The following is a 25,823-nucleotide window of genomic DNA, read 5'->3' as shown; positions in this document are numbered from 1 at the left end:
CAGGGTCTGGCGTCCAGGAGGCCTCCCTCTCGAGTGCTAAGCACTGAAGCCAGGTGGCTTCATGCATCCATGCTTCTCATTATTTGTTGAGCTGGACACAGTCGACTGCCCCTGGTCTTTGACCCCTCTTGTGTTGTGGCTTTTCTAATAGTTTAATCCTTCTCACTTTTTGTGTCTTTTTTTCCTGCACCATTTCTGAGGTTAGAAGGGGTAGGTTGTGAAGCATTTCTTTGCTCTCAACACGCACAGGCACAGACACAGCGCTGCCCACCGTTAGAGCTGATCAGGTCGCCCTGCAAAGTTCTGTACTTCTCAAGGAAAGAGATCAAATTCAGAGAAACTTACCATATTTCCCATGGATAAGACACTCCCATGGATAAGATGCACCTTAATTTTGGGGCTCGAAATTTAAAAAAAAATGTATTATATAAAGTTATTGAACTCAAGTTTTAGTCATCATAAAATTCATACAACTCCTCATCACTATCAAAACTCCCATCCATTAGCTTGTCCTCATCTGTGTCTGATGAAGAATCATTGTCTTCACATATTTGCTTTGTCCTCAGTTCCATCTATGGTATTTGAAATGCCACAACCACTGTATAAGACGCACCCAGTTTTCAGACCCCAGATTTTTTTTTTAAATTATTTTTATTTATTCATTTTTTAGAGGAGAGAGAGAGAGAGAGAGAGAGAGAGAGAGAGAGAAGGGGGGAGGAGCAGGAAGCATCAACTCCCATATGTGCCCTGACCAGGCAAGCCCAGGGCCTTGAACCAGCAACCTCAGCATTCCAGGTCAACACTCCATCCACTGCGCCACCACAGGTCAGGCCAGACCCCAGATTTTTCAGAAGGGTGCATCTTATACAGCGGTACCTTGATTTGGGCAATTTCCTGAGCATGTTTATCACCCCAGTGTGGTGCCCTGTGTGCAGAATGGCTAAGTCATTGACTGTTGCACTGGTTGATCATTTGTTTTAGGACAGGAAACAATATTAATGACCATTTCCTATGAAAGAAATTCACACTTAATAATTTCTTTTTCTTATTGATTCATCATAGCAGAAAATTTTTTTCAACTAATGTGAAGATTTGAACCCTGACATTTACTTATTTTTTTTTTAGTGAGAGAGAGACAGAGACAGACAGGAAAGAGGAGAGAGCTGAGAAGCATTAAGTCTTTGTTGTGACACCTTGGTTCATTGATTGCTTTCTCATATGTGCGTTGACTGGGGGGCTCCAGCTGAGCTAGTGACCCTTGCTCGAGCCAGCAACTTTTGGGCTCAAGATAGTGACCCTGGGGTCATGTCTGTGATCCCACATTCAAGCCAGATGACCCAGCACTCAAACCGGAGGCCTGGGCATTTCAAACCTGGGTTCTCAAGAGTCCCAGGATGATGCTCTATTCACTGTGCCACTGGTTGGTCAGGCTGAACCCTGACCTAAATGTCAGCCGGTTTCTGTATTCCCCGGCACATCAGTGTGTCCAGGTGTCTTTTCGTAGCTCCCGGACTCAGAGCCCTCACCTCTCTGGTTTCCTAACCCCTGCCTCTGAGCATGCCGACCTGCTTCAGCCTGGTAGATGGACGTTTTATTAAAATAATTGTTCCCTCTTGGTTTTATCTTTTTAGGGTGAAAATCCTTCACAAAACAAATTCTCTAATCTTCAGAAAAGCATTTCTTATTCCCCACCAAACCGAATGGTTTCCAATTTTATCTGAGCATTTAAAAAAAAGTAAGCAATACATTTTGATGGTTATCTCACTGTAATCATTTAAGGTAGTATTGATACGGAAACACAACTTTCATACCAGAAAGATAATACTTGCATTACAGTGGTTAGCTGTTACATAATAGAATTATCTGACTTTTTTTTCCTACGTGTTTTCTAGAATTTCTTGATCTGATTGGATCAGTTGTTTGATATTGGTGCAGATGACTTTGACCAGTATCTGAAACAGACTTCCTATCTTAGAAAAGTGTTTTTTCTTGAAATGGGATCACCCCTGTGTGTTGTTGACAGTCCCTCTCTGCAGTTTGTTGTCGCACATGAGCAGCAGTGATGAAGTTGTTGTCCTTGTTGGAACTGGAGATAGTTTCCCCCTCTCCCAGAGGTGTGTGCTTTGTGGCTGCCCCTCTAAGGAGACGAGGGGATGGAGACCTGGAGGAAATTACCAGAAGGGGGAAAATCTGTCATCGGTGGAGGAGTGGGGAGAGTTGGTTCATGTCTGAGTGTGGGTGACAATTGAGGAATGTTCAGAGATTTTCGGTTGATCCTCAAATCTCATTTAGCAGTAGATGGTGGTGTTCTCCATCTGTGCCCTTTTCTTAGTCTTAGCTCCACCGGGGGTCCCTGGGGCATCTGACTTAACCATGCGCTCTCTGGGCTGGCTTTGGCCCTTGAAGCTATGTTCTCTCTGAGTCTCAAGGAGGTTTGTATTTTATAGACAAAAATTTGAAAAAATTATTTCTCAAACCTGATTGTGCTTTGCTTTCTATTTGGGATAAGGTGCTAACGTTAGGGTTGCTGTTTTTGACACTGGGCTGAGTGAGAAGCATCCCCATTTCAAAAATGTGAAGGAGAGAACCAACTGGACCAACGAGCGGACACTGGACGACGGTAGGTGGCAGTGTAGCGGGGTGAGACCATGAGTGGGGCGTTCTGGTCACATGGGCTTCGTGCATGACTCCCATCCCGTTTTATCAGTTAAGTGTTCTGTGTGTCAGTGATTAAACAGTTCATGTGCAATAATTATTTAGACAAATTCATGTTGTTGTGCCTTTTGGCAGAAATTTTTCTAAATGTCTCAGGATGTTGGGAGGTAGAGTTACGGAGAGAAGGGTGCCTAGAAGGAGCAGCTCCCTGTTTGGAAGAGAGCAGGAGTGGCCAGACCAGAGCTGGGTGGTACGGCCTGGGCTCTGAGTGGAAGACGGGGTGGAGGACAGATTCTGGAACGAGGACTCGGAGGATGAGTCTGTTTGAATTGGTGGTTTGAAATGTGTTGGCACGTTACCAGCAGTTTTATGACTACTTTTCCTTATGGACATCAGGGCTGGGCCACGGCACGTTTGTGGCAGGTGTGATAGCCAGCATGAGGGAGTGCCAAGGATTTGCTCCAGATGCCGAACTTCATATTTTCAGAGTCTTTACCAACAACCAGGTGGGTGTTGAGGGCCCCCAAAACTTAAAGAATTGGTATTAAAATGTAAAAAATGGAAACCCTAGAAAATACATACTGGTTTAAATGCAGCACACATCAGTGAGCCGAGCTGCTGCTGACGTCCCACGTGTACCATGCTGTCTCCACTCTCTCTTTGTGTGGTTTTGCCCTTCTCCCACCACCACCTTCCTCAGTCTCACTTGAACCCCGCAGGCCTGCGCTGGGGCAGGTGCACACAGGTGTTCCGTCCTCTGTTCTGGGCCTGGCTGAGGCTCCTGTGCCACCATGTCTTGGACTCGTTTCTTGTACTTCCTCCCCCCCCTTTATTTTTCTGTGAGAGGATGGGAGATAGACAGGCTCCTGCATGCTCCCTGACCAGGATCCACCTGGCAACCCCATCTGGGGCCCATGCTTGAGTACTGAGCTATATTTAGAGCCTGATGCTGATACGCTGGGACCAACTGAATTACCCTCAGCTCCCAGGACCACGCTCTAACCAGTCGAGACACTGGCTGTAGGAGGGGAAGAAGGAGAGAAGGGGAAAAGGACGGGGAAGAGAAGCAGATGGTCACTTCTCATGTGTGCTCTGACTGGGGATCAAACCCAGGATGTCTGTACACCAGGCCAATGCTCTATCCACTGAACGACTGGCCAGGGCCTTGAGTACTTTCTATGTGAGAGAATAATCACGTTTGTGTGTTTCCACCCCTACTAGACTGTGACCACCTTAGGGGTCACCTGTGTAGCCTGGCATCCAGCATCGTGTTGAGTAATGTTGCTTTATGAGCCTTTTCCCTTACTCTTCATTTGGAAACTATTTCTAGCGAAGGAGGAGGGTCCTAGTATTTATTTATTTATTTATTTATTTATATTTTTGTATTTTTCTGAAGCTGGAAACGGGTAGAGACAGTCAGACAGACTCCCGCATGCGCCCGACCAGGATCCACCCGACACGCCCACCAGGGGCGATGCTCTGCCCACCAGGGGGCGACACTCCGCCCCTCCGGGGCGTCGCTCTGCTGCGACCAGAGCCACTCTAGCGCCTGGGGCAGAGGCCAAGGAGCCATCCCCAGCGCCCGGGCCATCCTTGCTCCAATGGAGCCCTGGCTGCGGGAGGGGAAGAGAGAGACAGAGAGGAAGGAGGGTGGGATGAGAAGCAAATGGACGCCTCTCCCATGTGCCCTGGCCGGGAATCGAACCCGGGTCCCCCGCACGCCAAGCCGACGCTCCACCGCTGAGCCAACCGGCCAGGGCCCTAGTATTTATTTTTAAAATTTAATTTTTGTATAGGTAATACACAGTTTTATGTATTTATGTAAAAGGCAACATGGTAATTCTCCCAACCGTGTCACCATCTGGCAGGTGCTTACCTGACTCCCCACTCCCCCCGGCTCTCATGTGACACTTTCAGAATTTCTTATATTTCCTCCTCCCTGGATTTCTTTAGCATATTCAAGCTAATATAAATATGTAGTCTTATTTTTAAAAGCCTTTAAAAAATATTATTAATTATTATGCTCATTCTGTTTCCATCGTTAATTTTGTATTTTATAGAAACATCTAAATGGTGATATATAAAGTAATTTAACTTCTGTCCAGAAACCAGGAGGAATTGAACATCAAAGAAATAATTCTGTGAGATAACTTTTATTGATGCCATTTGTCCTTCAGCCCATTTAGCAAATATATTTAGACAAATACATTAAACTACAGTGTGTCCGTAAAGTCATGGTGCACTTTTGACTGGTCACAGGAAAGCAACAAAAGATGATAGAAATGTGAAATCTTGCACCAAATAAAAGGAAAACCCTCCCAGTTTCTGTAGGATGATGTGGCAGCATGTGCGCATGCGCAGATAATGACGTAACACCGTGTATACAGCAGAGCAGCCCACGGCCATGCCAGTCGAGATGTGGACGGTACAGAGGAAAGTTCAGTGTGTTCTGTGGCTCGCTAAATTCGAATCCATGACCAAAGTGCAACGTGAATATCGGCACGTTTATAAGGAAGTGCCACCACATAGGAATAACATTACTCGGTGGGATAAGCAGTTGAAGGAAACCAGCAGTTTGGTGGAGAAACCCCGTTCTGGTAGGCCATCAGTCAGTGACGAGTCTGTAGAGGCTATACAGGATAGCTACCTAAGGAGCCCTAAAAAAAATCTGTGCGTGAGCCCACATCGAACTGCACTGAATAGGTCTGAAACTGGGAGAGTTTTCCTTTTATTTGGTGCAGATTTCACATTTCTATTGTCTTTTGTAGCTTTCCTGTGACTGGTCAAAAGTGCACCATGACTTTATGGACACACTGTATTTAGAAACGCTCAACTTAATACAAGTATCTTAGAATAAATTGTTTTATGAGATGAGCAGTTAGAAGTCTGGGATTTTGCCTTGGAAGGTATACTTTAAGGTAAAGAGCTGTATCTTAGACCTGGAGAGACAGGCATCCTCAGAACATGCTTTCTGGCTGAAGTCCAGCTCCCTCCAGGGACTAGTAGTTTACATATCACAACATTATTTATTCTTGGGATTTATTTCTGATATTTAAGTTAATACTTCATGCTACTAAGAGTTTATACTTTACCCTTCACATTAAGAACTCTGTTGTGCTTTCCTGACACACCTGAAGGACTGTTTTAACATTAACCAGGTCTCCTACACATCCTGGTTCCTGGACGCCTTCAACTATGCCATCTTAAAGAAGATCGACGTGCTCAACCTCAGCATCGGCGGCCCTGACTTCATGGACCATCCCTTCGTCGACAAGGTTGGTCACAACACTGCCCAGAACATTGCATTTGATGATGACTCCTTCCCACGTCTCAACTTTGAGTGGTGGGTTTTTTTTGTTTGTTTGTTTGTTGTTATTTTTTTTTTTAATTTTATTTATTCATTTTAGAGAGGAGAGAGAAAGGGAGAGAGAGAGAGAGAGAGAGAGGGAGAGAGAGAGGAGAGAGAGACAGCGAGAGAAGGTGGGGAGGAGCCGGAAGCATCAACTCCCATATGTGCCTTGACCAGGCAAGCCCAGGGTTTCGAACCAGTGAACTCAGCATTTCCAGGTTGACGCTTTATCCACTGTGCCACCACAGGTCAGGCCTGTTTGTTTGTTTTTGTGACAGAGACAGAGTCAGAGAGAGGGACAGATACGGACAGACAGACAGGAAGGGAGAGAGATGAGAAACATCAATTCTTTGTTGCGGCTCCTTAGTTGTTCATTGATTGCTTTCTCATATGTGCCTTGACCGTGGGCCTTCAGCAGACCGAGTAACCCCTTGCTGGAGCCAGCGACCTTGGGCTCAAGCTAATGAGCCTTGCTCAAACCAGATGAGCCTGCGCTCAAGCTAGTGACCTCAGGGTCTTGAACCTGGGTCCTCCATATCCCAGTCCAACACTCTATCCATTGAGTGGTGGTTTATACTCACGAGGTGACTGCTTTGTAAGGACAGATGGGTGATGACGCAAGCAAGCTTTAGTGACTTGCGTCAGAAGTAACACATGGTGCCTTGTTGATTCCTCCTCATGTAAACACATAACCCATGCTTTCTGAACATGCCTGGAAAACAGATGTCTGCTTCACCTGCTACATAGTCCTAAGTCCTGGCTTTATCATCTCCTAACATACCGGTTACCAAACATATTCATGCCTAGGAGGGTCTAGTGTTACATTTTCAGGGAAAACCCTTATTTTTTTAGGATTCTTTTTCTTTTCCTTTTTTTAATTATTTTTAATTTATTAATTTTTAGATTAGGGGAAGAGAAAGGGAGGGAGGGAGGGAGGTGGGGGAAGGAGCGAGAAGCATCAGCTTGTAGCTGTTAAGCATATGTGCTTTTACCAAGCAATCCTGGGCTACCAACTGCCGACCTCAGCATTCCAGGTCGATGCTTTATCCACTGTGCCACCACAGGCCAGGCTTTTTAGGACTATTTTTTAAAGTTGTGGTTATTTCTTGACAATTATTTGTTGATTGTTTAAAAGTGATATACTTTCATAAATAAATGTTTGCTAATTTTGTAGGTGTGGGAATTAACAGCTAACAACGTAATCATGGTTTCTGCTATTGGCAATGATGGGCCTCTTTATGGGTAAGTATCTCCAATGAGGATGAACTTAAAGGTGTATTTTTCTCCCTGAAATAACTGAAAAACTGTTGTCAGTCTGTTTCTGTATTTCTCTATACCTCTTTATAGCTCTATAATTAAGCCTGCATGTGGGGGTTTTCAATATACCAAACAACGGGCTGTGTGATGGACCTCACCTTCCATCACTGGCTTCAGCACCTCTCGACTCAGGGCCGGTTTTGTTTCTGTTTAATTACTTTGCTATAAATAGAAATTTGAGGGCCTGAAGTTTTTATTCTTTTTATTTCAAAATCAGTGAGGAAAGTCTGTTAGAAATCAGTGGGTTCTCCAGTGTTTCCTGAGACCCACTTGTACGAGGCACAGAGCAAAGGGGTGGGCTGAGGAGGGCCTGCCCCTTTAGGGGAGAAGGTATGAACACAGCTCAGCTAAGGGGGGAGAAGGTCACAGAACAGTCACGTGGTGCTGTGGGAATTCATGAGGGCAGCTGGAAGGCACGGTGACCTGAAAACGCCCCTTTGTAACCTGGCTGTCACCGTGCTAATGCAGCATAAGATGCAAAGCATTAGTCACTGATCACAGGCAGAAAACTGGGCTAGAGGTCCCAGTTTTATTTCTAGCTACAGCTCTGATTTTTATTCTCCAAGTAATGTATATAATCTCCGGTGCTGAAATGCTTTTGTAGTAGAATTTGTCACTCTTTCTTATTGGGATGTATGAAGTTCGGTGCAGTTACAAAGAGTCTGAGGTTACCAAATGGAAAGAGAAAATGCAGAGGCCGCCCTGGGTGTAAAACATAGAGATGCATGTACCCGCCTTCCCCCCCCCCCCCCCCCCGTGCATGCGTGGTGTCTGGTGAATACAGTGGGATGTGTGCTTGTGCCTTTAGAAAGACTCGCTGCATCTCGCAGCGACATCCCCGAGAGTGTGTGCTGGGGAAACCAGCAGGTAGCCTTGAACGTGGTCTGAGCTTATGCAGAGGATTCAGGGCGTAGGGTTAGGCTGAGTATCCAAAATTAGTGTGTTTATAGGTCAAAAACCATGCATGTGGCGGTCATGTTCTGATCTCAGTGATCTTTAGGCAGTGCCCTAGCTCCTTGTCAGGGGTTCAAGGCTGTGGCTTTTTCTGTGTCGTAGGTAGTGTTTTGCCTCATAGGTGGCATAAACACATCTAACTATAGCTCTACCATGAAATATACTAGTTTCTAAGTCATCTCATCAAGTTCTCTTGTTTTCTCTTGCAAGTGTTTCTCATGCTTTTGCCACTTCTCCCATTTCCGATGTCTCCACCCAGGGCCAGCCCTCATCTGCTCAGTCCTCAGGTTGTCAGTCAAGTCTCCTAGCCAGTCTTCTTGCCTCAGTCTTTCCCCACCCCAGCTCCTGCATGGGCTACGTGGGGGAGTGGGAAGCACGCAGGTGTGGAGCTGGACTAGTCCCACCTGTCCTTTGCAGGCTATGAGCCCTTCACTCTTTGAGCTTCAAATTCCTCACCTGTCACAGATGCATATCGTTGGTGGTTTTGAGGATGAAATTACATGGTGGAGGGAAAGTACATGAATAGTGAGCCTTTACAAGTGGTGGTGGTTCTTTTTCTTCCTTTTGTGTGTGTATGTGTTTACTGTTAAAACATATTCTAGCAGTTTTCTTATTCAAGATTCTGCAGTGGGTAATTGCCTAATCATATCCAAATTTTTCTTCTTGGTTTTCAAGGTTCTCAGTATTCTAGCCTGAAGTCAGCAGACTTTTTCTGTAAAGGATCAGATAATAAATATTTAGGCTTTGCGGGCCATGTGGTGTTACAACTACTCAAAGGCCCTTGTAATGTGAAGGCAGCCTTGGCATGTGTACATTAATGGGCATGGCTCTGTTCCAATAAAATTTTATACCAGAACAGGGTGGGCCTCTTGTGGCCCCCTGCCATAGTTTGCCATCTGTTGCCTGAAGCTGTTGGCTCAGCTTTATTTTCCACTGCTGCATGTACACCTCTCAGATCTGGTCGTCTTCTGGGTCTCCTTGTGGAGACCATGTTTATCCCAGTCTCCATCACCTGTCCCTCCTGCCACCCCTCCTAGCGTGTCTTTCTTCTGTTCACAGCTGTGGGCTCCTTGCTCTTTCATGTGCCATTCTTTTTTTTTCTTTCTTTCTTTCAGTTAGAGGCGGGGAGGCAGAAAGACAGACTCCCGCATATGCCCCTACCAGGATCCACCCATCCTATGCTTTGCCCATCTGGGGTGTTGTTCCGTTGCTTAGCCACCGAGCTCTTCTTAGCACCTGAGGCGAGGCCATGGAGCCATCCTTAGTGCCCCGGGCCAACTCGCTCCAATAGAGCATGGCTGCAGGAGGAGAAGACAGAGAGAGAAGTGAGAGGGGGAGGGGTAAAGAAGCAGATGGTTGCTTGTCCTGTGTGCCCTGACCAGGAATCTACACACTGGGCCAACACTCTACCATTGAGCCAACTGGCCAGGACCCTACATTGCCATTCTGACTGCTTTGTCACACAGTAGTTGCTCTTCTGAAATCCTGTGACTTCTTTGGTCAGTCACACTCAGTGGCTTCTAATCAGAAAATTGTTTTTTTTCTAGTGTGTTAAGAGCTGTGGAAAGGAGGGCCCTGTGTCAGACTGCTTGTGTATGCTCAGAGCTGCGCAGAGCTCTGGCATCTGCCACTGCTATGTGGTGCTGGGAATGGCATAGAGTCAGCATGGCACATCTGTGTGGTTCTGGCATACTGCTTGGGCGTTGGGTAGGGCTGATTTGATGACAGTAATGTACACAAACTGCTGAGTCACTTATTGCAGGCATTGAGCTGTCAGCCACTGTGGAAATCATGCTCAGATCTCTAGATATCCCTTGCTATGAGCCCTCTCAGGGTCCTGCAACCTTGACACTGAGACCTCATGGTGCACAGGGTCCGCAGCTGCAACTTCCCACCTTTAAGCACCAACAAAGATCTCTTGATGCTTTCCTTTATGTTGTAAAGGTTTAAAGCACATGAAGTATTATAGGGATTGACAGGTAGAGGGAGGGTGGGAAGGTGGCTTCTTTTGCATCAGCTCCTGTAGAAAGTTTCGTCAGTGACTCCTAGTCTAAGCTCTGTTTTTTTTTTTTTTTTTTGTGAGGGATGATTTACATTTTTTTTAAAATTAATTTTAATGGGCTGACATTGATAAATCAGGGTACATATGTTCAGAGAAAACATCTCTATGGTTTCTTGTTTTTTTGTGTGGGTTTTTTGTATTTTTTTTACAGAGGCAGAGATAGACAGGGACAGACAGGAACGGAGAGAGATGAGAAGCATCAATCATCAGTTTCTCGTTGCGCGTTGCGACTTCTTAGTTGTTCATTGATTGCTTTCTCACATGTGCCTTGACCGTGGGCCTTCAGCAGACCGAGTAACCCCCTGCTGGAGCCAGCGACCTTGGGTCCAAGCTGGTGAGCTCTTTGCTCAAGCCAGATGAGCCCGCGCTCAAGCTGGCGACCTCGGGGTCTCGAACCTGGGTCCTTCCGCATCCCAGTCCGATGCTCCATCCACTGCGCCACCACCTGGTCAGGCGGTTTTTTGTATTTTTCTGAAGTTGGAAACGGGGAGGCAGTCAGACAGACTCCTGCATGTGCCCGACCGGGATCCACCCAGCATGCCCACCAGGGGGCGATGCTCTGCCCATCTGGGGCATCGCTCTGTTGTGACCAGAGCCATTCTAGCGCCTGAGGCAGAGGCCATGGAGCCATCCTCAGCGCCCGGGCCAACTTTGCTCCAGTGGAGCCTTGACTGTGGGAGGGGAAGAGAGAGACAGAGAGGAAGTAGAGGGGGAGGGATAGAGAAGCAGATGGGCGCTTCTCCTGTGTGCCCTGGCTGGGAATTGAACCTGGGACTCCTGCACGCCAGGCTGACACTCTACCACTGAGCCAACCAGCCAGGGCCATCTTTTGCCCATTTTTTGATTGGATTGTTTGTCTTCCTGGTGTATTGTGTTTTACAAGTTTTTTATAAATTTTGGTTATTAACCCCTTATCAGACATATTGTCAAATATATTCTCCCATTGTGTAGTTTGTCTTTTTATTCTGTTCTTATTGTCTTTAGCTGTGCAGAAGCTTTTTAGTTTGATATAGTCCCATTTGTTTATCCTGTCTTTTATTTCACTTGCCCGTGGAGATAAATCAGCAAATATATTGCTGCAAGACATGTCGGAGAGCTTACTGCCTATGTTTTCTTCTAAGATACTTATGGTTTCATGGCTTACATTTAAGTCTTTTATCCATTTTGAGTTTATTTTTGTGAATGGTGTAAATTGGTGGTCTAGTTTCATTTTTTTGCAGGTAGCTGTCCAGTTTTCCCAACACTATTTATTAAAGAGGCTGTCTTTACTCCATTGTATGCTCTTACCTCCTTTGTCAAGTATCTGTTGTGCATAGAGCTGTGGGTTTATTTCTGGGTTCTCTGTTCTGTTCCATTGATCTATGTGCCTGTTCTTATGCCACTACCAGGCTGTTTTGAGTACAATGGCCTTGTAGTATAACTTGATATCCGGAAGTGTGATACCTCCCACTTTATTCTTCCTTTTCAAGATTGCTGAGGCTATTCATGTTCTCTTTTGGTTCCATATAAAGTTTTGGAATATGTGTTCTATATCTTTGAAGTAAGTCATTGGTATTTTAATCGGTATTGCATTGAATTTGTAAATTGCTTTGAGTAATATAGACATTTTAATGATGTTTATTCTTCCTAACCATGAGCACGGTATATGCTTTCACTTGTTTGTATCTTCCCTGATTTCTTTTATCAATGTTTTATAATTTTCCGAGTACAAGTCTTTAATCTCCCTGGTTAAATTTATTCCTAGGTACTTTATTTTTTTGGTTGCAATGGTAAAGGGGATTTCTCCCTTAATTTCTCTTTCTGACAGTTCATTGTTAGTATATAAAAATGCCTCTGATTTCTGAGTATTAATTTTATATCCTGCCACCTTGCTGAATTCATTTATCAGGTCTAGTAGTTTTTTGACTGAGACTTTAGAGTTTTCTATATACAATATCATATCATCTGCAAATAATGATAGCTTTATTTCTTCTTTTCCAATTTGGATGCCTTTTATTTTTTCTTCTTGTCTGATTGCTGTGGCTAGGACTTCCAGACCTATGTTGAATAAGAGTGGTGGAAGGGGGCACCCTGCCTTGTTCCTAATCTTAAGGGGATTGCTTTTAATTTTTGCCCATTTGTATGATGTTGGCTGTGGGTTTCTCATAGATGGCCTTTATCTTGTTGAGGTATGTTCCCTGTATTCCCACTTTGCTGAGAGTTTTGATCATGAATGGGTGCTGGATTTTATCAAATGCTTTTTCTGCATCTATTGAAATTATCATGTGGTTTTTCTCCTTCCTTTTGTTTATGTGATGAATCACATTGATTGATTTGCATATATTGTACCAGCCTTGCCTCCCAAGAATAAATCCCACTTGATCATGGTGTATGATTTTTTTCATATATTGTTGGCTCCGGTTTGCTGATATTTTGTTGAGGATTTTAGCATCTATATTCATCAGGAATATTGGCCTGTAATTTTCTTTCTTTGTGTTGTCTTTGCCTGGTTTTGGAATCAGAATTATACTCGCCTCATAAAAGGAGCTTCTTCTTGAATTTTTTGAAATAGCTTGAAAAGGATAGGAGTTAGTTCTTTGAATATTTGGTAGAATTCACTTGTGAAGCCATCAGGCCCAGGACTTTTCTTTTTGGGGAGTTTTTTGATAACTGTTTCAATCTCATTTGTTGTAATTGGTCTGTTTAGGTTTTCTGATTCTCCCAGATTAATTTTTGGAGGACTATATGTTTCAAGGAATTTGTCCATTTCATCTAGGTTGTCTAGTTTTTTGGCGTACAGTTCTTCATAGTATTTTCTTACAATATTTTGTATTTCAGTTGTGTCAGTTGTTATTTCTCGACTCTTATTTCTAATTTTATTTATTTGAGTCCTCTCTTTTTTTCTTGGTGAGTCTGGTTATAGGTTCATTGATCTTGTTTACCTTTTCAAAGAACCAGCTCCTGGTTTCATTGATCTTCTGTATTGTTTCTTTAGCCTCTATGTCATTTATTTCTGCTCTGATCTTTATTATTTCCTTCCTTTTACTAGCTCTGGGCTTTACTTGCTATTCTTTTTCTAGTTCTTTTGGATGCAGGGTCAAGTTGTTTATTTGAGCTTTTTCTAGCTTCTTGAGGTATGCCTGTAATGCTATGAACTTCCCTCTCAGGACTGCTTTTGCTGTGTCCCATAAATTTTGAGTTGATGTATACTCATTATCGTTTGTTTCTAGGAGTTTTTTAATTTCTTCTTTGATCTCATTGTTAACCCATTCATTATTTAATAACATGCTATTTAGTTTCCAAGTGTTTGAGTTCAGTTTTTCTGTTGTGGTTGATTTCTGGTTTCATGCCATTGTGATCAGAGAAAGTGCTCGATATGATTTCAATCTTCTTAAATTTGTTGAGGCCGCTTTTGTGCCCTAACATGAGGTCTATTCTAAAGAATGTATCATGAGCACTTGAAAAGAATGTATATTCTGCTGCTTTAGGGTAAAAGGTTTTGAAGATATCTATTAAATCGAGTTGATTTAGTATGTCCTTTAAGTGTGCTGTTTCTTTGTTAATTTTCTTTCTTGAGGATCTATCTAGTGATGTTAGTGGGGTTTTGAAATCCCCGACTATTATAGTATTGCTGTTGATCTCGCCCTTTAAATCCATCAAAGTCTGCTTTATATATTTAGGTGCTCCTACATTAGGTGCGTAGATATTTATAATGTTTATAACTTCCTGTTGGATTGCTCCGTTTATCATTATATAGTGATCTTCTTTATCTCTTACTATAGTCTTTGTTTTAAAGTCCATTTTGTCTGATATAAGTATTGCTACCCCAGCTTTTTTTTTATTTCCATTTGCGTGAAATAATTTTTTCCATCCTTTTATCTTCAGTCTATGTGCATCTTTTGTTTTAAGGTGTGTCTCTTGTAGACAGCATATGTACGGGTCCTGTTTTCTTATCCACGCAGCTACCCTATGTCTTTTGATTGGATCATTTAATCCATTTACATTTAAGGTTATTATTGATATGTAATTGTTTATTGCCATTTTATTCTTTAAAACTGTATTCCTCTTTTGCTATATTCTTTTTCTCCTTTGATCTGTTTACAACAGGCCCCTTAGCATTTCTTGCAGCCTTGGTTTGGTTGTAGTGAATTCCTTGAGTTTTTTTTTTTTGCCTGGGAAGCTTTTAATTTCTCCTTCAATTTTAAACGATAGCCTTGCTGGATAAAGTAGTCTTGGTTGTAGGCTCTTGTTTTGCATTACTTTGAATTTTTCTTGCCATTCCCTTCTGGCCTCAAGTGTTTCTGTTGAGAAGTCGGAAGTCATTCTTATGGGGGCTCCTTTGTAGGTGATAGTCTTTTTTTCTCTAGCAGCTTTTAATATTTTCTCTTTATCACTTAGCTTTGGTATTTTAATTATGATGTGTCTTGGTGTAGGTTTCTTTGGGTTTCTCTTTAATGGAGTTCTCTGTGCTTCTTGAACTTGTGAGATGTTTTCCTGCCTTAATTGAGGGAAGTTTTCAGCTATGATATTTTTGAACAAAGTCTCTATCCCTTGTTCTTTCAGGAACCTCTATGATGCGGATGTTATTTCTCTTCATGTTGTCACAGAGCTCTCAGAGTTTCCTTAGACTTTTTGAGTCTCTTTTTTTTCCTGCTCTGCTTCTATACCTTTATTTATCTTGTTCTCTAACTCGCTGATTCGATCCTCAGCTTCATCCATCCTGCTTTTAATTCCTTCCATTGTGTTCTTCATTTCTGATATTGCATTTGTCATTTCTGACTGATTCTTATTATTTCAATGTCCTTTTTTATATTTGCTATCTCTTTATTTACGTGTTTGTAATGACCATCTATTGTTGTTCTAATATCTTTGAGCATCCTAAGAATCGTTATTTTAAACTCTGCATCTGGTAATTTGGTTATATCTGATTCATTCTGGTCCTTTTCTGGGGATTTCTCTTGATTCATTTGTGTTGCATTTCTCTGCTTTCTCATTTTGTCTGTGTAAAAGAAGGTTTTGGCCACTGGAGTCCACTGGGTGTGGCCTCTGTGTTCCCTAGGTGTGGTCTGTCTGCAGCCTCTCCACCCCCTCTGCTGTTGCTGCCTAGGGCATTCGGGTATGGGCGTTGCCAGTGCCTGTCCACTGGCGCTGTTGCTGTGGTTTCCACCTCTCCTTCATGGGATTGGCTGTGATCACGTGCTCGGGTGTACAAGCCTCGGTGGTCTTGGCCTTCGCCCCGACCCCCCAGGTGGCATTATGCTCAGCCCTGAGGGCAGGGGTGAGCACCTTTGCTCAGCTGTGGGTCTCCGTCTGATTCCGGGCTTTCGCCCTGCCCTTGCAGGAGGAGCCCACTGGTGGGACAGCTGCAAGCCTTTGTTCCACAGGCAGGGCCAGACTGCGTGGTTCAGTAGTGGGACTCCGCCTGCTCTGGGCTTTTGGCTCCACCCCTGTGGGAGGAGCCGGCTCCCAAGTCAGGCCACAAGCCTCAGTTCCACGGGCAGGGCAAGGCTGTGCTCCTGCGCCCTTGCTCAAGGGTGGGTCTCCTGCCCTTCCCCAGCAGGCTGGGTTGCAGGTGGCCCGCAGCTGGGCTTGACCACTTTTGCATGTCCGTTCCTCCCCAGTTGGGCAAGACTGAGCTCACACCTGGGCCCAGTGGTGGCCAGCTGGCTTCCGCCCTTGCCCACAGAACTGCGCTTCTGCTTCCTGCCCGCCCTCGGGCGAGTCCTCAGCCATGTGGGTGGGGGCGCTGCAGCTCAGATCCTAAAATTCACTACTATAGTCCCGGAAGCTCCCTCCTTCTAAGCGACTCTGCTCTGAGTGCCGCGAGAGAGCTTGTTTGGCTGGTGTCCTGCTTCCCTTTGTTGGTATTGCTGTTTCCAGGGGAAATATTCACTTCAGATTTGGGGAGTGACTTGTCCCAGGCGTTAGGGTGGCTGTCTCTCAAAATGCTTCTCCCTGTGCCTCCTAGATTACACTCTATTCCTGCTACTCCGCTCCTCTCCTCTCTCTCCGTCCCCAGAGCCCCGGGTGAGTGGTTGTGAGAGAGGTTTTCTGCGCGATCCCTTTAAGAAGAATCCTGGGTCTGAGAAATCAGTCTCTTTCTCACAAACAGTATCCTGTCTTGCTTCCAGCTAAATACTGTCCATATGCCCTTCTAGGCTCTGGGGCTGCAGGCTGGGGCTTTGTTCCTGGGACTCAGGACCCTCCCCTCTCTGCTAAACTCACTTCCCGCCACGCGAGTCTCTCCCGGCTGCCGTTCGCTCCTGGGAGCTGGGCAGTCCTCTCCGTGTTTCCGCTTTTCCTATCAGTCTCAGTGTGGCTTCTTCAGTGTTTCTTGGTTGAAGAGTCCTCTTAGTTTAGTTCAAAGTTGGTTTTTCCAGATGATGGTTCTTAAAATTAGTTTGTAATCTAGTTTGGTTCTGGGAGGTCGAAGTTGGTACATCTGCCTACTCCATCGCCATCTTGCCTCTCTTCGATTTCATAGAAATTTATAAATATTTAGCCTCAGCCATAAAATATCACTGTTGGTACCTCCAATCAACCACCTGGTAGCATGTCAGTGTCCAATGGGCAAAGAAGCCAATGCCAGCTTGACACAATGTGCTTTTTAAAGTAGTTGGTTAAAAGCACATGCTCTAGAATCTTGATACTAATATCAGTTAAGCCACTTGGAATCAGTTTTGGTTGTTGGAGTGTCAGAGTTAATTTTGGGGGGAACAGAGCAATAATAGATAAAGCTCAGAAGTGTGCTTCCATAACTGGTTGTTTTATATTTTCAGATAGTTTCTGCATTTTGACTTTATAGTTTACACATTTTGTCATTATTGATTTCATTATAATTTCTTTGCACAATAGTCCACTTGAGGTATTGAGAAGAATTATGTGGTACAGTATTTTCTTTGCATCTTCCCTTTGAGGGGCTCTAGATTACGGAGTAGTAAGTTACACAGTTCCTGATGAGGGCGGTGAAACACCTTGTAAACAACCAGTTGAAAACTGACTTCTGAAAGCTGGCAGATGCAAACGTGTGATTACAGCTCCTTCCCAGAGAGATATAGGATCTAACTGGGGAGGCAAGATGACTACACTTGGATCAATTTGAAAGTGATGTGAGAATGTATGAGTAGGTGATGAATTGTCATAGTGTTAAGTCTTGTGACATTAGAGAAGAGGGATTCCTTCAAGCCCGGAGGTAGTGAGGGAAAACGTAAGCCTTGGGCCAGAGTACAGTAAGTTGACAGGGAGGGAAAGTCAGAAAGGGAGTGCCAAGTGCAAGAAAAGGATGTGAGCCAGTGTGAGGATGGCCCTCCATAGGACAGTGGTAAGTAGCCGCCGTCCATCCTGGCCGCATTTCCTGTCACAGAAGGCCCTAATGCAGTCTTAGATTTTTCTGGGAATATTTGCCCTTATTTGAATTGTTCATTTAAAATTATTTCTCTTTCCTTGTGTTTTTTGTGCCTCAATTTAGCACTCTGAATAACCCTGCTGATCAAATGGATGTGATTGGAGTAGGTGGCATTGACTTTGAGGATAACATCGCCCGTTTCTCTTCAAGGGGAATGACTACCTGGGTAGGCTTTTTTCGTTGGTCGAATGTGCCATTTGTCTAAGAACCTTTGGGTGTATTTATAAGTGTGCAGACAGAAAAGCAGCTTGTAAGCCTGACCCTCACATGCGTAGATGGCATAACCAGGGTGTGGGTACTTGCCCAACTGTGAAAACAAGAAACCTGACCCCTTTGACATCTGCTTCACTGTGGTGCATCAGGTGGGTGCTGGTTCTGAGAGGTGTTTCCCAGTTCCACTTCTATTTAACTTATTTCTGAATGACTCACTTTTTAGGTCAACTAGAGTTATATCCATTTATCCTAACTAGTAGGAAAGTGAGTAGTCATTCTTGGTGATAGGTGAGATGTTTTTTTTGGCTTTAAGAAGTAAGAGAAGCCAGTGAGAAGAATTTAATACCAATCCTACTAACACAAAAATAATTACACTGCTCACAAAAATTAGGGGATATTTTATAGCTTCATATTAATTTTGAGGTATCTCCTAATTTTTGTGGGCAGTATATATTTAGTTGGACAAAGTGGAGATAACGTCAGCAAGTTAATTCAGTTGCTCTGGATTTAATCATGCAGCTAATTCATCCTCTTACCCATCAGAACAGAGGTGGAGTCCAAGTCAGATAGGTGCTCCCTCAGGCAGCAGGTGCTCTTCCCTGCCCCTGAGGTCTGCAGGGTCCGATCCCCTCTTGGTGCTCTGTCCCAAGGCTGCCCAGCTTTGATGTCTTGGGAAGTCCCAGAAGAGTCTCAGCCTCTGAAAGTATTGTGGCCTCGTCCACGCTGGCGCTGGTTTATGGGATATCCTTTTCCCTCTACGGTCGCGTCTCCTGGTGCCATTTTCAACCAGCTCCACAGTAGGTCCATGCCTTGCGCATTCAGGTGCCTTCTTCCTGATGATGTTCCATTGTCGCCATAGTCCTGGTGTACCACACCCTGAGAAAGTCTGTCCCAGGGCTGGGTTTTGTATCCGTTCCCCTGTGCTCCGAGTACTTTCTTTGTACTGGTGAATACTTGGAAACGATACCTCCCTCAGTTGATGTCTTTCTGGCTCTCTTGTAAATACTTTCATGGAATTACATAGTGCAATGTCATGCCCTTGGCCTTTGTCAAGGCCTCGTGTTGTTGTTTTTTATAGTGAGAGAGAGAGAGAGACGGGAAGGGAGAGATGAGAAGCATCAACTTGTAGTTGTGTCACTTTAGTTTTTCATTGATTGCTTCTTATATGTGCCTTGACTGGAGTCTTCAGCTGAGCCAGTGACCCTTTGTTCAAGCCAACGACCTTGGGATCATGTCGATGATCCTGCACTTAAGCCGGCAACCTTAGGTTTTCGAACCTGGGGCCTCAGTGTCTCGGGCCAACACGCTTGTGTACTACGCCACCACTGGTTTGGCTCGAGACCTTGTTTTTTAATGGCGTTTTGAAAAATGTTCCTGAATCATCTACAGAGCGGTAGTTGAAGATACTTTTATGCAGTAACCCATGTAGATGAATGCAAAGCCCATTTATGTTTGATTGCCATGAAAGGTGTTTTCACTTCAATTGGAATAGTACTTTCTATTGTCTCATTTTGCCTCAGTTTGCAGGATATTTTACAGTACTCAGTTAAAACTTAAGTTACTTGTGTGATTACATTTATCATTCTGATTGGTGTTTTTCTTTCCCCTCTGGTGGCAGATTGAAATGGTCAGTTTTATTATATAATTTTTCCTTATAAAGAAAATGGTTTTCTTTTCTTAAATTTTATTAATTTTCTGATTTTTTCTAAGATGTCTAATTTTTAAGTTATCTAAAGATAAATTAGTTTCGAGTATCTAGTGTTGCATACTAACAAAATAAAAATACTCACTTTTTAATTGCTTAATGGCATTACTATTGCACTGGTTATTATAAAACACTCCAAAAATAATTGTATTTTATACATTATCATATAAACTTTTTTTCCCCCTGTATTGCAGTGAATTTCAACTAAAACTAGTACCTTACTGAGGCTACACTGTATTCAAATAACCCACGTTTCTGTTCCCATTCTCTTCACTGATAGCTACACATGCCTGTGTCAGTGTATGTGCTGTGGTAGACACCAACCTACTTTTATTGTAGGAGCTACCAGGAGGCTATGGCCGTGTGAAACCTGACATTGTCACCTATGGTGCGGGAGTGAGGGGCTCCGGCATGAAAGGGGGCTGCCGAGCCCTCTCGGGGACCAGCGTGGCTTCTCCAGTGGTCGCCGGTGCTGTCACCTTGCTAGTAAGGTGAGTGTTGCCTAGCAGAGAGAAGGCGGTGCCAGCAGACCAGGAGCCAAGCCTCACTTGTCACAAACTTAGAGTTTAGGAGCATATCCTGTGACCTGCTCCATCCATTGCTTCATCACTACAAAAGAAGAGGTCAGAGTTCATTCTTCGATAGAGGATTCCTGTGAGAGTTTACCGTACACACATGGGATCACACTCTGTAAACTCTAAACCAGGGGTCTCAAACTCGCGGCCCGCCGAACAATTTTATGCAGCCCGCAGACTAATCCACGAAGTTCAAAATATTTTGGATAAAATTAAGTAAGCCTAGGGGCCTACTTGTATTTTTCATTTCTCTAGCATCCTAGCTAGATATTAGCTTAGTTAACAGCAGTTGTAATGCGAACTACAGTTTCTGGTCGTTTTGTGACACTGAGTAAACTGCATGTACGATTGTGCTTGTTGTACTGATTTTTTTTTGTTTTCAACTGCAGTGAGAAAAGTGTTGCGTAACAGTTGCCTTTTGTAGACCTAGTGCGGCCCGCTGAATGGCTGTGATCTTGCTCTGCGGCCCACATGCTGAGTTGAGTTTGAGACCCCCTGCTCTAAACCATAAAGCAATATATAACTTCAAAATACTGTTGCTTTTTTTATGTTTGACGTCTGGTTTTGTTTTATGACCTTTTTTTTTTTTTGAGCAGCTTTAGGTTCACAGCAGAACTGGGAGGAAAGTAAGAGCTTCCCACATCCCCATTTTATGCTAGAGTTGTTCTTATTCTATCCGAAAAAGTGTGTGTCAGGCAGGGGTCAAAGGGTAAGATATTCCCTGCCATATCCTCCATGTCCTTGGGGACTCACCTTCTAATGTTCTCTGTTAGCTAAGGAGCTGTCAGAGCAGGCAGTGGGGGTGACAGTCACCACTTCTTTATGAGAGACAAGTTTTGCTATGTTATTTATATATGCTCTTTGTCTTGTTGAATCCTATCCACTGTTGGAATGGAACTTAGTGATCGACCTTTAATTTGCAGTTAATGAAACTTGAAGTTCTCCAATTCGACTTGAATTGATTCTCACATGCTCTGACTTAGCTCGGCCATGGTGCCTTACACGCACAATCGTAAAGAGATGTCTTAGGAGCTGGCACTTACTTTGTATTTTTATTTTTATTTTTTTGTATTTTTCTGAAGCTGGAAACGGGGAGGCAGTCAGACAGACTCCCGCATGCGCCTGACCGGGATCTACCCGGCACGCCCACCAGGGGGCGATGCTCTGCCCATCCGGGGCGTTTCTCTGTCGCGACCAGAGCCACTCTAGCGCCTGGGGCAGAGGCCAAGGAGCCATCCCCAGCGCCCCAGCCATCTTTGCTCCAGTGGAGCCTCGGCTGCGGTGGGGGGGGGGGGGAGACAGAGAGGAAGGAGAGGGGGAGGGGTGGAGAAGCAGATGGGCGCCTCTCCTGTGTGCCCTGGCCGGGAATCGAACCCGGGACTTCCGCACGCCAGGCCGACGCTCTACCACTGAGCCAACCTGCCAGGGCCTTTGTATTTTACTCCCCTTCCCCAAGAAAAAGTCTATCTAGGTGAGGCTTTAGTTGAGCTTTTTGTGTTGTGATAACAAAGCTCTACATTTTTCAAAGTTAAACTCTTATGTTAATTTTAAAATTAAATTTAAAATAGACCAACCATAGTAAATGTTTTTATATTTAAAATTATCTTTAAAGGGAAGTAAATTTGTGTTGAGATTAGCTTCTAATGGCAGAGATGTTTTTCACTAATATTTCATCATGAAGGTAGGTATTTACCTTTTTCTCCTTTTCCATCTTCTTTGTAGTTCAGAGCCAAGTTCTTGAAATTATTGCCTGGCCGGTGTAGTTTCTGGAGAATGACCGTGTGCGCTTTGGAAACATTGCCTTTCTGTTCAATTGTTTCTCACCCCGTTCCATAGGGTGAGAGAAGAAGGAAGGGCGTGCAGACTGCGGAGTCCCCTGGCTCCCGTGGGCTTCTGTATTTGCCAGTGGGGCTTTTGTTTCCACTCTTTCTGGGTGTGAAACAAGACATGCTGGCCTGTGTCCCCCGCTTGCCCTGATTGTTACCAGGAGCGTGGCCTCGGGCTCCACTGCTCGGTCCTCAGCTCTCCCTCCTGTCCAGCGCGTGGGGAGACGAGGGGTGTGCTCTGTTCCCATGCTCTCTCAGTGCAGACGTAGTCAGTGTCAAGGAGACCTTTCGCTCCCCTCGTCTCCCTGCAGCAGATAAAAATGCCACCGTGGTAGTTCGGAAGTGTTTTTGTGGCCTGACCAGTCCCTCATGACAGATGCTGAGCAACGAGGAAGTGCTTCCTCAGCTTCCCGCCACCCAGCTCTGTGAAGAGCTAGAGCCCGACCTTGAGTCTTACTTTATCAGCGGGAGGAGGTAAGATTGTTCACCTCTAGCTGAGCTGTTAGCAGTTTCCTTACTGCCATTGAGAGTCGCTTCCACTTGATGTCCTGTTCTCCTTATGCCCGATTTCCCATCTAGACCTGTCAGAAAAACTGCCAACGCTTCAAGACCAACCACCATTATAGAAAAAGATTTAGGAATTTAGGAGAGTACGTTTTTCTCTTTTGCTTACTGGATTTTCTTCCCAGCATTTAGAGGTTAAAATTTACTTGTGTTTATAATGCATAGATATACAAAAGTGAGTGTTTCTTAAGAGGTTGATACTGCCTCAGTGTCACTAGGTTCCTAGCCAGAGGGAGCTGTGTCGAGGTTTGTCCAGACTCACCCTGAGGATGAAACTCTCAGGGTGGCCTCTGGTCTGCATGGTTCTGTCAGCTTCCGTCACCAGGGTGGGGCGCCACACACAGGCCTTCCAAACAAAGGAGGCGGGGTCTTGCTGGGGAGGCGGTGGGCTTCACTGAGATGCAGAGCCTCTCGCCCGTCCTGTGTCAGCTTCTCTTCCCAGGACCCATCTGTCTACTTGTCCTTTTCCCAGCGAGGCCATATCCCAGCTCGTACCCTTCCTCCTGGCATCCCCTGAGGAGCCAGTACCCTTCCCTGTTCTTGCCCCCCTAAAACCTGTGAGGTTGATTCAGTTGGAAAATATGTTTTTCTGATCCATTTAGTATAAATAGGCACTGGCCGCTTGAGTCACTGTTCTCCCAAGCCGTGAGGAAGGTTAATAACCGGTCACTCCTGAGTCTGGTGCAGAAATGAGCACACCTTTATTCTCATCTTGGCGCGGGCCCTGCCAAGGAAGCTTTCATTACAGCCAGAACTAGATTGAAGGTCACATGTGCAGTTTAGGACTGATCAGATTTTCACTCTTTTACGAGAAAATGACCAGCTACGTAATTTCCCCCCAGCACAGTGCAGAAACGTGAACTGGTGAATCCGGCCAGTATGAAGCAGGCCCTGATTGCATCGGCCCGGAGGCTTCCCGGCGTCAATATGTTTGAGCAAGGCCACGGCAAGCTGGACCTCCTCAGAGCCTATCAGATCCTCAACAGTTACAAACCACAGGCCAGGTCAGTATGTCTTCCTTTCGCCTAGGCCTTTCTCTTCACTGGGGCCGAGGGGGTTTCTTCCTCTGCACAAATGTCAGCCTCCGAAGGAACCGATCACCTGTCACACACACTCAGGGCCCCGTGGAGGGCTTCACTCTGCGGCCTCCACTAGGGTGCTGGCTGGCAGAACGTGACTGCTTTCCGTTTCCTGATGTTCTGTTTTTCATATGAATGGTTTAAAGTAATGATTTCCTATTAAAACTTTCTTTCGAAATAATCTTAGGTTTATAGCAGCTTGTGAAAATAGTTTAGAGAGTTTTCATATACCTTTACTGAGCTTCCTCTAATGCTAGCATATAAACATAATTTAACTATTTAAACCAACAAGTGGCACTGATACTGTACTGTAATCAGTCTGCAGGCTTTATTCACGTTCGCCAGTTTCCCTGGTGATCTCCGTTCGGGCCAGGATCCAGGCCCCATGTCGCCTGTAGTTGTCCTGTCGTGTGGGTTTCCTATAGCCTTGGACAGTTCATCTGCCTTGTTATTCATTTCTCTGACTCCTTGGGAATGTGGGTTACTTATTTTATAGACTCTCTTGATACGGGTTTTTCTGATGCTTTTTCATGGTTAGCTTGAAGTTATATATATATATTTGGTAAGTTTTATTTTTTTTTGAAATAATTTTAGGTTTACAACAAAGTTTCAAAAATAGTACATGAGGATCCATAAATTCTTCACCAAGCTCTCCCTAATGTCATCTTACATAACCATACAGGGGTGGGGAAAAGTAGGTTTACAGTTGTGAGTACATGAAAGTTACTATTATTTATTAATTATTGTTTTTCATATGAACAACTATAAACCTACTTTTGCTTCACCCTGTAGTATAATCCTCAAAGCCTGGGAATTAATGGATACGTTACCATTGATTAATTTATAGACCATTCAGTTTTCACCTACTGTCCTATTCTTTTTCCTGACCCAGGATCCAGTCTAGCATCCCACATTGGATTTAGCTGTCACTCTCCTTGGTCTCCTCCAATCAGGGACACTTCCTCGGTTTTCTTCCTCTTATTAATGGTGGAGTTCATTTGTGTACATTTAATTTAGGTTATGGGTCAGTCCAGGCCCTCCTGGAAGCACACGCCAAGATGGGGTTAGCCATCTAAGAGAGATTCTGGCGCGGGCAGTGGGGGGGGGGGGGGCAGGCATATGAAGGATAATGGGGAGAGGCAGGGAGAGTCTTAGCACTGTCCTGCTGGCCGGGTGCCTGTGAACGGGAGTGGGGGAAGGGGAACTGCAGAGGAAGACTCTCAGACTGCAGCACAGGCCTCAGGACATTTCTGCTGTGGGGAATCTGACCCAGGTCACCTGTAAGAGTGTCCCACAGGGATTGGCCTGCACTAGTACCTCCGTATGCTCAGTCATTGTCCAGGAGCAGCCCAGGGAAAGTGGAGCCAGGGCACAGAGGTGGCGGAGGGTCTGGAGGGGACAGCAGCTGTGCTTCTGACAGGAGATGGAGCAGCGCGGCTCGCGGTGCCTGCCTTGGTGGTTTCTGCCGGGTTTCTGCACTGCAGTTACTGTCTGTCCCTTTGTGACTACTAAGTGTTCCTTGTGGGGATGCACTTTCAGATGCTTGTTTCTTAACGTACTTCCACTAACTTTAACATCCATTGATGATTCTTGCCTGCAGGGATTATTACTGTAGAGATTGCCCCATTGGTGACTTTGTTTCTCTCATTCATTAATTGGAATTCTATGAGGAATATTTATCTATGAGGAATATTTATATTTATTTATTTAAATATAAATAAAGAAGGATATTTAATTATATCAGTTCAGAAGTAAGAAGAGGTCTTTCAGGATTGTTGTAATTTGCATTTCTATAGTTATGAGTGAGTTTGAACACTTATGTCTGCGGTTAAAGGCCATCTTTATACCTTTCTTGTTAAGTATCTGTTCATTTCTTTCCCCATTTTTTCTCTGGGGTTTTTGTCTCTCAGGTGTTAACGGTTTTTTATACATTAAGGGTAGTAATTGTTTGTTGATGTGTATTTGCAGGTGTTTTTCCCAGTTTGTCAGTTTTGATTTTTTTGTGAAGTGTTTTGTCATGCCGGGGTTTTTTTAATATATATAGTCTACATTATTAGTCTGTTGTAGTTGTTGCTCCTGGCTTTTAAATCACAAAAGCTTTTTTCTGCACTGGAGTGAAAAAACATTCACCCAGGTTTTC

General features: G+C 44.4%; 1 protein-coding gene across 1 annotated transcript in view; it reads left to right on the top strand.

The window, feature by feature from the left end:
- MBTPS1 (membrane bound transcription factor peptidase, site 1) overlaps positions 1-25,823 on the top strand; it is a 65,547-nt gene that overhangs the window by 18,175 nt on the left and 21,549 nt on the right. The window contains exons 5-11 of the mRNA XM_066348409.1: positions 2,510-2,620; positions 3,052-3,161; positions 5,814-5,930; positions 7,179-7,246; positions 17,785-17,887; positions 19,979-20,130; positions 23,447-23,608. Of these exons, the coding sequence (XP_066204506.1) occupies positions 2,510-2,620; positions 3,052-3,161; positions 5,814-5,930; positions 7,179-7,246; positions 17,785-17,887; positions 19,979-20,130; positions 23,447-23,608 (823 nt within the window). The remainder of the gene's footprint in view (positions 1-2,509; positions 2,621-3,051; positions 3,162-5,813; positions 5,931-7,178; positions 7,247-17,784; positions 17,888-19,978; positions 20,131-23,446; positions 23,609-25,823) is intronic.

The sequence above is a fragment of the Saccopteryx leptura genome, chromosome 9, assembly GCF_036850995.1.
Source record: "Saccopteryx leptura isolate mSacLep1 chromosome 9, mSacLep1_pri_phased_curated, whole genome shotgun sequence".
Taxonomy (NCBI): domain Eukaryota; kingdom Metazoa; phylum Chordata; class Mammalia; order Chiroptera; family Emballonuridae; genus Saccopteryx; species Saccopteryx leptura.
The sequence above is the reverse complement of the archived record's forward strand: the minus strand, read 5'-3'. Positions and strand labels throughout refer to the sequence as shown.